This window comes from Anomaloglossus baeobatrachus, chromosome 1, assembly GCF_048569485.1.
Source record: "Anomaloglossus baeobatrachus isolate aAnoBae1 chromosome 1, aAnoBae1.hap1, whole genome shotgun sequence".
Taxonomy (NCBI): Eukaryota; Metazoa; Chordata; class Amphibia; order Anura; family Aromobatidae; genus Anomaloglossus; species Anomaloglossus baeobatrachus.
Window position 1 is genome coordinate 523,779,533 of NC_134353.1, and position 12,519 is coordinate 523,792,051.

The 12,519-nt window shown below is 40.6% G+C and overlaps 1 protein-coding gene across 3 annotated transcripts in view; it reads right to left on the minus strand.

Moving 5' to 3' along the window:
- Positions 1-9,455: 9,455 nt before the first annotated feature.
- The window catches only part of LPAR1 (lysophosphatidic acid receptor 1), a 258,209-nt gene continuing 255,145 nt past the window's right edge, over positions 9,456-12,519 (minus strand). For all 3 annotated transcript variants that reach the window (XM_075316192.1, XM_075316188.1, XM_075316189.1), the window contains one exon: positions 9,456-11,835. In XM_075316192.1, the coding sequence (XP_075172307.1) occupies positions 11,534-11,835 (302 nt within the window). In that variant the 3' untranslated portion in view covers positions 9,456-11,533. The remainder of the gene's footprint in view (positions 11,836-12,519) is intronic.

Here is a 12,519-nt window from a genome sequence, read left to right on the forward strand (position 1 = left end):
ATGGTTACACGATTGTGAAACATATTTGTGTGGCCAATGGCCCATCAGGTGGGCTCATATTAAGTGCAGGCTTTTGGTTTTCCAACACTGGGAGGTATCACGAAGCAGCAAAAAAATAAAAATAAAGGGACATTGTTTTTCAGCGTTGTAGACAAAATTGTGCCAGTGGTTTTAGTGTTATCAGGATGTTGACTAAGAATAAGAATATAGACGAAAGAAGCAAAGGAATAATTTGAATTTGGGACCTCCCAATGTGTATTCAGTACTATGCCTCACAACTGCCATGTGCCAAATATAACACTGGTGTCTTGCTAATGAAAGGGTTGCTATAACTGTTCTAATAAAAGCTACATACATGCCTGGCCTCATTTAAACCTAATAATACTGTGTTTTTCCAAAAATAAGACTGTCTTATACTTTTTTTGTCCCCCTAAAAAGCACTGTAGGAGGTCTTATTTTTGGAGAAACATAGTTGGGGTAAGTTTACCCCCCAAAAAAGCAGACACCCCACTTCCCAGGAGACTCATACTTACTAGACCAGGATGTCTGCGTGGCTTCCAGGTCCTCCCTGTGATCTGCGGTGGGTGCTGCAAACCGTCCTCCTCTGCTACTGGCTGACTGACACACACACACACATACATTACATCCAGTGTTACAGAATACTTCTGGCCACAGGGAATGATGGGAGGAAGTCACATGTTCCCGCAGGATCTGTTCCCAGGCATTGTAGCAGGTCCTTGTGCTCCACTGCACTGCCTCCCAGGATTCTGTCAGCCAAAAGAAATCGGTGTTGCTGGATGTGGGGAGTGTGTCTGTGATGCAATGTGTGTGTGATCCGATGTTTGTGTGTGCGATCTGATTGTGTGTGTGTGTGTGTGTGTGTGTGTGTGTGTGTGTGTGAGATCGGATGTGTGTGGTGGTGCCTTGCTCCAAAAATGCTGAAAATCCCTGCTAGAGCTTATTTTTGGGGGAGGACTTATTTTTGGAAAAACACAGTATGAGTCCAATTAATGGAAAAGCGTAAATACGTATGACACAACCCATGTAATACTGTAGGACATATTATATTAGTGTAAAATATTAAAGGTGTTGCAGTAGGACCTTTCTGAACGCATCATCTCTGATGGAACTAGACGTCACCACAAACTGGATAGCAATGTGTTCATCACAAATACTACATAAAATCCGAAAGAGAATTTGGATAGTGAGAGGATGTCAAAGTGTATTGTGTGAGGAAAAGAGAAAATGGCCATTTTTCACACGAGGAAAAATGTGTAAAACCAGCAATTTTTTTTTATGTGCTGGATCCATTTTTAGTCTGTGTGTTAGTATATACAATCCTTGTTTCATATTTTTCTCATATATAAAAAGATAAGTATTAACTTCTATATATTGAAACAGTAAAATATGGTCAATACAGGGATGACATCAGTGTGTTGTTTCTTCTTTTTTCACAGGACCATTGACTTGCAGCACAGATGAAAGTAGGACATGTTTTTTTTCAACGCTGAGGTCACTGACATTACTAAGGCTGTTTTTGTTTTAAAAAGCTTACGGGTTGAACAGTCCTAGGAGACCTCAGAGTGTAAAACAAATGTCTTTTCAGGACATTACAGCAATTTCAAGTTGATTAGCCATAAATCAAATTTCTTGGAAAAATTGTGCAAATCTGGCAAATTTGAATGTCAAGATTCATTCATCTCCAGTATGTGTGATTATCACCACTTTCTAACCTTGAATTTGATGTAAACAATTGAATACGCTGGCACTAAAGGCTGCTTTACACCTTACGATATCACATACGATATTGTATGCGATCGTACCCGCCCCCATCGTATGTGCGGCACGTTCAATTTGTTGACCGTGTCGCACAAATGATTATTTCCCATCACACGTACTTACCTACCATACGACCTCGATGTGGGCGGCGAACATCCACTTCCTGGAGTGGGAGGGACGTTCGGCGTCACAGCGACGTCACGCGGTAGCTGGCCAATAGAAGTGGAGGGGCGGAGATGAGCGGGACGTAAACATTCCGCCCACCTCCTTCCTTCCGCATTGCCGGCGGGAGCCGCGGGACGCAGGTAAGCTGCAGTTCATCCTTCCCAGGGTGTCACACTGAGCTATGTGTGCTACCTCGGGAACATTGAACAACTCGACGTGCAATTTTAAGGAAATGAACGACGTGTATACGATGAACGGTTTTACGTTCAATCACAATTGCATGTAGCTGTCACACGCTACAACAACACTAACGATGCCGGATGTGCGTCACTTACGACGTGACCCCGCCGACACGTCGTTAGATTTGTTGTAGCATGTAAAGCCCGCTTAAAATGTCTAAATTGGATAAGCAAGCCATCATAACATATGGCACGAGTTTAAGTCTACTTGTAGAACATATATATATATATATATATATATATATATTACACATATATAAATAAATCCTAAAATAACTGACAATAGGGGTCCTCATACGAAAACTACTGCAAACACTAGATATGTTACAAAGAGCACACAATCAATCATCTCACGTGGTCCCTGTCCTCATGTGTCCCGGTCCCTGTCCTGATATGAAATGTGGCTTCTATTCACATCAGACATCATAGCTCTGTGCTGGATCCGTCTAGCTGAAAAATGTATTAAAAACCAAACAGATACATTTGCCAAATTACTGTCAATCCGTAGGATTCTCTACATGATCTTAAAACAAACAAGAACTTAAGAGTTCATTCCCTGGTCATGTTGCTCTGACAGCCAGCTGAGGGATCAAGCTTCTTTAAGTAGAAGTGGAGGAGAGCTCCTGTTGCACCTAATTGCATCTAGGAACACGGAAATCTGGTATGAGGTTTGTTAGAAGCAAAGGTGGCCAACTATGATTGCAATACGTGACTGGAAAGGAACAAAGGAGAGGATAATAAATGGAATCTGTCAGCAGGTTTTATCTGTGTAATCTCAGAGCGCCTGATTCCAATGATGTGTAACTTACTGGGCTATATGTTTGAATATTAGTGTTTTATCAGCAGGAGATTATCACTAGAGGACTAGTTGCATTGTGACATGTAGTCTTCGTGCCCGGTGTAACCACAGTGGTGTGGGTTAATACAGGGCTCAGCATTCTGACCTCTGCTAAATCTGCAGCACACAGTGGTTAGATCAAAATGATTCCCTGGAAGCAGGGTTTCTGCCCCTGTATCTTGCTGTTCTCAGATTACATATAAAAAAACCTGTTGGCAAATTCCCTTAAAGAGAAGAATTGTTGTAATTATATGGTTTTTATATATTTTTTTTATATTTAGACTTTTCACTGTGGTGTAATGTTCCTTGTAGCTCTGTGCTAAATGACGTATGAATTTCCTATACAGTAAAATTAAAGGGTTTGTCTCTGAAATCGTTATTACATGGTTAAGCTACTGATGGTCGAATGGCCCGTAAGTAGGTAAGCTTAATGATTGACGGTAAGAGGCTGTGCATGTTTAAGCATATAAAGTTCTAGAAAATGTAAAGCTGTATAAACTTTCCAATTATTTGCTGTCAGGCAAGAAGACAGCAGAAGGCCGCATACTTGGCAATGAAGATTATAGGAGAAACAAAATGTTTAATGATACATTAGTTAAATGAATTCCCTTTCAAAGCAAATATTCTGTAATGTCCTTAGTGTCTCAGAGAACTAATTTGTCCCTGCTTTTGTTGTGTTTTTCATCGGCATGTTATTCATGTCAACTATACCACATCCAAGAAAGGAAAAAATGGCTATAAAAATATACAAGACACAAAACAAACCACATCCGTTCTATCACAATCGAAATGATGTTGACTTGCGTCCCGTTTACAGAAATGAGTTGCCAAGAAGCTGAGCAGCCGTACTGTTCCATCAAACAGGTCTGACACTCAGATCCACTGGATTCGAGCAGCAAGTATAATGGAAATCTATGGGGAACTCAAGCAATTTTCTGACAAACTCCGCAAGAGGGCTGGGGAGGCTGGAAAATGCATGGGGAAGAGGCCGTATCTCTAACACCCAGGTCAGTGTTAGGAAGCAAAAAAACAAAACAAAAAAAAAAAAAGCATTGAGGTCTCCATATTTTTAATAACCAGTCAAGGTAAAGCAGTCCTGTCTCCTTTACCTTGGCTAGTTATCAAAAATAGAGGAGAACCCACACAGTTTTTTTTAATCATTAATTTATAAATTATTTTTAAAAAAATGGTGTGTGGGGGGGGGGGGTCTCCTTATTTCTGTTATCCAGCCAAGGTAAAGCAGCCTAAAAATAGCAGCCCGCAACCACCAATTAGCGCAGTCATAATTCAAATTCTAGTGCTTCACCCCGGCCCTTCTCAATTACCCTGGTACAGTGGCAAACAGGGTAATAGTTAGTGGGGTTGAGGTCAGCAGTGAATTGTCAGCTGGCATCAAGCCCAGGGGTTAGTAATGGATAGGCCTCTATCAATCTCTGCCATTGCTAACCCAGTAAGTGTAAAGTTAAAAACACACACACACACACACACACACACACACTCCAAAAAGTCACTCCCAACAATCCCAATTGCCAAAGCACCAGGGCAATTAGGAACGCTGGGACGAAGCTCCACAATTAGTGCAACTAAATTAGTGCAAGTGATGTGATGCGCAAGCTCTGCAGCTGCTGCAGGCTGCCTTTTTTAGGCTGGGAAGGGCCAAATAACCATGGGCCTTCTCAGTCTGATAATACTAGCCCCCAGCTGCCTGCTTTACCATGGCTGGTTATAAAACGTAGGGGGACATCACGCTAAAAACACCTTTTAGTGCCACATAAAAGGCACTAAAGAGTACAAGTATAAAACCCTGCCTATATTCATGCTCTACTGTAAGCTTCCCTCCTACATCAACTCTCGCGAAACTGCAGTTGTCGTATTGCACCCCCGGGTTTTATATAACACCTGATGATGCGCTGCGGCTGGACAATCACAGTAATGCAAGTAACCAACATGGCTACTGCATTACTGTGATTGGCAGGCAATCCATGCATATTTAGTGCTTGAAAAACAGCCGAGAAACATGTGGGGTGCGGACTTGAGCATAGAGCTCCAGCACCTGCAATACTCAGCCGAGAACCAAGCGTGCTGATGTGTGATCAAGTATTGAGCAGTGTCGAGCACGTTCAGTCTTCACTAATAAAGAGAGCTGAGAACTCTGCCACTTTCTGTCAGGCATATAGGCACTATGCAAAGAAATAAAGCATTCCAGTAAATGGTGCTCAGTTGTAGTACCTGCACAGCACTTAGATAGTGGTGGTACTGTGTAGAAAAAGGTGCTAATTGTCCTTGTTAGAGCACCACATTTTCCTAAAAGCAACGTGTCATCAGGAAATGACCTATTATGCCAATGCTTTGATTTTCTTGACATATCTTTATTAAAATATGAAATATTGCTATTTTCACACTGGCCGCATTTTTTAATTTTTTTTAGGCTCTAATTTTTTTGTTTCATGAACTCTACATGTACATTAGCTACAGACTTTGCATTTTTTTTAATTATGCTAAGGAGTCCTTGTCAAGAGAAGGTGCGCTAGTTCAGAAGTCACAATCTATTGAGATTGGTGGATCCTGTGTTAGGGGTGCTTCACACACAGCGAGCTCGCTGCCGAGATCGCTGCTGAGCCACGCTTTTTGTGATGCAGCAGTGACCTCATTAGCGATCTCGCTGTGTGTGACACTGAGCAGCGATCTGGCCCCTGCTGCGAGATCGCTGCTCGTTACACACAGCCCTGGTTCGTTTTCTTCAAAGCCGCTCTCCCGCTGTGACACACAGATCGCTGTGTGTGACAGCGAGAGAGCGACAAATGAAGCGAGCAGGAGCCGGCGTCTGACAGCTGAGGTAAGCTGTATCCAAGATAAACATCGGGTAACCAAGGTGGTTACCCGATATTTACCTTAGTTACGAGCCTCTGCAGCTCTCACGCTGCCTGTGCTGCCGGCTCTCTGCACATGTAGCTGCTGTACACATCGGGTTAATTAACCCGATGTGTACAGCAGCTAGGAGAGCAAGGAGCCAGCGCTAAGCAGTGTGCGCGGCTCCCTGCTCTCTGAACATGTAGCTGCATTACACATCGGGTTAATTAACCCGATGTGTACTGTAGCTATGGTAGGAGAGCAAGGAGCCAGCGCTCAGTGTGCGCGGCTCCCTGCTCCCTGCACACACAGCTGTGCGCTGGTAACTAATGTAAACATCGGGTAACCATACCCGATGTTTACCTTAGTTACCAGTCTCCGCAGCTTCCAGACGGCAGCTCCGTGCAAGCGCAGCGTCGCTTGCACGTCGCTGCTGGCTGGGGGCTGTTCACTGGTCGCTGGTGAGATCTGCCTGTTTGACAGCTCACCAGCGACCATGTAGCGATGCAGCAGCGATCCTGACCAGGTCAGATCGCTGGTCGGATCGCTGCTGCATCGCTAAGTGTGAAGGTACCCTTACAAGGTCATTTTAACCCTGTCTCTGATAAGGAAACTGCTGTAAACTGTTTGTAGAAAAACAGAATGTATAGGTCTGTATTAGCCCCAGTGACCAGTGAGAGAATTGCAAAGTTACTAATTTCCTTTTTTGAATAAAGATCAAAACTAAAAATTTTATTTAAAAAATACACAACACAAAAACCTCAATTAAAACAATAGGCCACTTTCCAATCACATTTTTCTTTTAAGTCTAAACAATAGGCAGGATTTCCAGTGGACGAACCTACACACTTACTGTATATCCAAACAATATACTATCATTAGCTTTAATGGGAAAATCCACTAATGGTTGCATATTTCATCAGTGTAGTGCACAAGAAAAATATCAAAGCAAACCTTCCCTTTGTTACCCTATTACAACCAAGTCAATTCTATTTTTAATTCTAATATCAGGACCGGTAAATGAGTCCTAATTTATACTTAAACATATTATCATGCAATTTCGTCATCTACTTAACGTACACAATAAGAAGTACCATTGTATAGCTCCCTTTAATACCTTCACATTGCCAGTGCAATCTGGATTGACAATCACTTGGTTCCCTTTTGACCAAATATTACAAAAGTCAAAACTACAAATGACATTCAATAACTCTAGAAATAAATTCAAAAACATCAAATATAATATCCATCCTAAAGAAATTGTTTTCAAGGCAAGTACTTACTACAAACTTACACTGACAAGCAAAAGGGTAACAATATTTTGAACTTTTGACTTTCAGGATCCATATCTCACCATCCACTCCTCTTGGCTATCTCGTACATAAATTTGACTTGCAACTATTTAGCATACAGTTAGTTATGCAGATTCTTGTCATGTCACTGCATTGTTACTGTTTTGCTACTAAAAATCTAAATTTTATTTTTTATTAATTTGTTAGTATTTTGTAAATCCACCTTTGGCTTTCAACACTGCCTGAATTCTTTTGGGCATGCTCTCGATCAGAATCAAGAATGTATATACAGAAATATGATCCCAGGTCTCTTCTACACATTTCCAATGTAGGTGCAAACTGGTTACTCCTTTGGGTATGTACACAGCTTTTTCTTCAACTCTACCAGCAAGTGTTTAATTGGGTTGGGATATTGGGACTGTGGGGGCCAAACCAGCACCTCTACTTCATTGTCATTGAACCATTTCTTCACCAATCTCGATGTATGCTTCGTATCGTTGTCCTACTGGAACACTATGTTGTCCTTTTCATACTCCTAGCATTTGAGTGCAAGAAGTAACTCATCTTGTATTACACTCACATATAGCTCAGCATTGAGACAACCATCAATCCTGGTCAAGGATCCAACACCTCTGGCTGTGAAACAACTCCATTACATCAGGCTTCCTCCACTTTCTTGATTCATTAACCACTCTTTCCCTTGTTCTTCCAGACCCATTTGCACCCATCAGAGTGAAAGCATGGACTTCATATTCTTCCAAGTCCCATACCACCCAAATGATGCAGTTTGGAAATTTTCTTGGCTGAGAGACTGCTATCGATGATTTGGATGATGCGGTTACTCTTTTCTTGGGAAATCATCTTCATGGCTGCTCCTTGATTTGAACCAGTGACCTTTCACTTGGAAATCAACCTAATAACACACTGAGCTATTAGGGAATGTGAGAACAGGTTGTAATTTGTAGTATACAAGAAGAAAAAGATTTTTCCACCAACAGGAACAAAACACTAACAATATTCGTTCTGAATAGCGAGTGCAATGCAAGTCAATGGAAAATGCGAGTAATTTTCTGCTGGAATGCAGCAGAAAATTACTCGCATTTCCCAATTGGCAGAAAAAACTCGCATATGACATTGACTTGCATTGTACTCGCTATTTGGAACAAATATGCGAGTAGTACACAGTACTCGTTACGAGTATTGCGAACACGAATATTTCGATACTCGCTCAACGCTAGTCAAAAGTTCAAAACATTGTTACCCTTTTGCTCGTTAGTGTAATACTGGCCATTATGGGATACAATGTTAATCAGTTTGTTACAAAGCTAAAATGGTTACATAAATACACAAACAAATGTAGTTTATATCCCAGATTGAATATATCTACTTGAGAGAAAAGCCTCAAGCATGTACTATTTAGTAGAATGTGTGTGAACATAACCACTATGACTATGTTACAATGTGATGCTGATCAATATGCGCAAATGGCCATAATGTAAAGAACCACTGGATCAACTTACACAAAAATGTGATCAGCACTTAGCTAATAGGAAGCGTCCTCCTCACTATGAGGAATACCAGAGAATTATTCGGGTGAATGTGAATATTGTTTTCTTTAGTGAACATGGATAATTTTTTTTCAGCACATTAATTTAGTTCAGAATGACTTTAGGAAGAGGGGTCTTCTTACAACAATAAAATAATTTAAAATATTTTAAAAAATGTAACTTAGTTTCCATTTCATATTTTTATTGTTTTAGATTTCCTTCAAATAAAAGTAGCACCCCGGATAAAACATTTTTTACATATTGCAATTCACCACCAATATTGTAGCTCAGTTGCATCTATTCATTTTGGGCCTTTCAATATAGACAATTGAGTCATATGATCTCCATTCTAACCAGAAGTCCAATATACAAAATAGGTAATATCAGCTCACCAAGTCTGCTGCAGTCCCATAATCGTCCTGTTGTGGATGATCAGCGCACGGATGGTCAGAAGTCACCAAATAGATATAAAATATAAATCCAGCACAATCACATGGAATATTAAAAAGTTGTCTTCTTTATTGATAGTTTTTCATAAAATCCAAAAGGTACATGCAGCATAAAAATAAAGGATGCCAAGGTCAGAGCGACGCGTTTCAAAAAACTGCCTTAATCATGGTCTGAGACCCAGACCATGATTAAGACAGTTTGTTGAAACGTGTCGCTCTGACCTGGGCATCCTTTATTTTTATGCTGCATGTACCTTTTGGATTTTATGAAAAACTATCAATAAAGAAGACAACTTTTTAATATTCCATGTGATTGCGCTGGATTTATATTTTATAAGTCCAATATAGGCTCTGATAGAAAAACAAGAGTTTGTGTATGTGACAGAATGACCATCATCTGTGAAATACCCCCATGGCAGCACACAGACACATTGCCTCCACTAAGCCCTTTATTCCGGTCTTTCCCAAGAAGATGAAGATATAATTTCTGAAATAGATAGATAGGTAGGTAGATAGACAGATAGATAGGTAGATATAGTGAGTGAGAGAGTTGTGTTATAGAAGGTGACTTCATGCAGTAAATTGACTGCAGTTCTAGAACTCTTCTGACTCACAATATCTATATCTATAAGTGATGAATGCAGAATCTCCATTGTATACTATGAGATGCAGCATCACGCTGTTCACCCCTGCTTGCTCCTTGTAATAGTTGACATGAAGAAATCTATCACAAGCAGGAGGCAGGGGAGATAAATGAAAGCTGGATCACACAGGATACACTGCAGCGTTTTAGTGTGAGTTCTAGGTCACTGATCTATGACTGCTTTCATTAGCTAGAGCAAGTGCTTGATGAGGAGACATTTGTCCCCTCTGTCTTTGCAAGCTAGAGTCATTGTTGGAAATATAATGTGCATTAGAGGAACCATATAGATGGAAAAGAAGCAAATAGGATGGCAAAAAAACTATAAAATAGTAATTAACTAAAACAAGTATACATAGGAGCAGCATCATTATTTTTAATAAGAGCTAATGCGCATTACATAGGCAAAACAAATGGCCGGAGTACTGCTTTAAGCTTCAGTTTTCAATGACCTCACAAGAGATTGTGATCTAGCTACATCTATAAATATAACACTTTTTCATCACAAAGCTACAGGAACAAGATGGCCTATTGCTTATTAGCTCTGTTCTTTTACACTTTGTATTTGAAGGCAAGGAGAATTGGTCCGAGGGTGGCTTGCTTTCAGGAAGAGGAATAGCCTGTGATCCTTGATCCACGTGCAAATTCTTTAACTGGACCACCTATTTGTCACATGGGGCAGAAGGACCATTTAGACTCTCAAACTACATATCTGTGCGCAGCCATATTAGCTATAGTGATGCGGTTAACAGTCTGGCAAAAACGTTCTCCACAAATAATGAAGCATGATGAGGACACCCAGAGTTCTCAGCACTTTCCATGGACGTAGATCAATACTTCACATAAACAATCTCAGAAGAGACACAAACCCCAAAAATCTCAAAGTTAATACTGACATTGTATCAAATATTTTGACACTAGAAACAAATAGAAGACAGCTACGTGAGAATCCTGGCATTCTTCAGATTTGAACCCAGGTTGCCGGATAGGAGCATGGTCCCTCACAAACCTTTATGAACATAAATATCAATGCCACCTAAATTAGCATCTTCATTTTACAACCCCATTTATCACAACAGCACACATTACAAAGTTAATCTTGGCTACTTGGAATCCTGTTTATTTTTCTAGAGGTTATGACACGCTTTTGTGCATTTCTTTAAAATATCATACAAAAATGCCTCATTTAGAAAAAAAAAAATCTAAAAATAAAATAAGAAAATTATATATTTATAAAATAAAACATCATATAATAGAAAAAGACTACACACAATAAAAACTAGCACAATGCTTTTGTTTATATTAGAAAAATATCTATTTCCGTCTTTTTTTTTCCTTTAAGGCAGTGCAGCTAATGTTAACAAACCACTCCAAAACTTTGTCCATCACAAGCATGCAGATGGAACTAAAATGCAGGTTTTATTTCATGGATTATATCTTGTTTTTTTTATATATATTTTTTTGTAATGTACTATTTTTTTTCTATGGAAATGGCAGTTTAAAGTGTGGAACGTTCATAAACATGTTCTATGTGGGTGAGCCGCTATTGTGTGGCATTAGACATTCATTTGTTAAGGTTGGCAGTTTTCAGTATGTTTGGAGTTAGCTTGTTGTGTTCAGAAATCGTAGCAAAATATGTTCCTGTCCTTATGCTAGCTCTGCAGCACTTAGCAGGGAGGCACACACTCCAATATGGTCCACATGGCCGTTTCTTTCGACCTGTTCTGTCCTAGTTCACACAACAGAATGGTCATTGCTGTGCACACCAGCCAAAATGGTATGGTTGAGTGAGGATGCAGATCGGTCAGATCCCTCTTGGGGACCATTTGCATTTTCCGTTCTCTGGCAGCACAGGATCTGTTTGAATGTGGCGCTCATTTCCTTGTCCCGGTAGGAATAAATGATGGGATTCATTGCAGAGTTGAATTCAGCCAATAGTAGGAAAAACTTCTCATAGTCCAAAATGTTACACTGTGGACAACACACGTCGAGTAGTAATAGAACCAGTCCCGGGGTCCAACAAATAATAAAAGCTCCTGCATGGGAAGAAGAACAATAAAATGATTAGAATATATTTATTATATTAAAATGGATTTAAAGAGAAGGAAAAAGTCTGTGCACATGGTCATTATAATAGGCATCACTATATAATAAAATAGGTTGCACAGAGCAACAATAACATTATGCTTTTTTCCAGAAACGGTGCCACATCTGTAGCTGGGTTATGTCTGGTATTGCAGCTCAGCTTCATTTAAGTAACTAAGGCTAACCTTTTCAATATGGGGGCTACAGAGATCTAGTTAAACATGTTTGCCTCATAGAAAACTGAATTGTGACAGTCTGTTGGTCTTCAAGGGTGCTTTACACACTGCGATATCGCTAGCGATTGCTAGCGATGTCGAGCGCGATAGCGCCTGCCCCCATCGTTCGTGTGACATTGGGTCATCGCTGCCGTAGCGAACATTATCGCTACGGCAGCGTCACACGCACATACCTTGTCAGTTACGTCGCTGTAACCGCCAAATAATCCCTCCTTCAAGGGGGAAGTGCGTTCGGCATCAGAGCGACGTCACTGCGGCGTCACTAAGCGGCCGTCTAATAGAAGCGGAGGGGCGGAGATAAGCGGGCAGAACATGCCGCCCACCTCCTTCCTTCTGCATTGCTGGTGGACGGAGGTAAGGAGATGTTTGTCATTCCTGCGGTGTCACACATAGCGATGT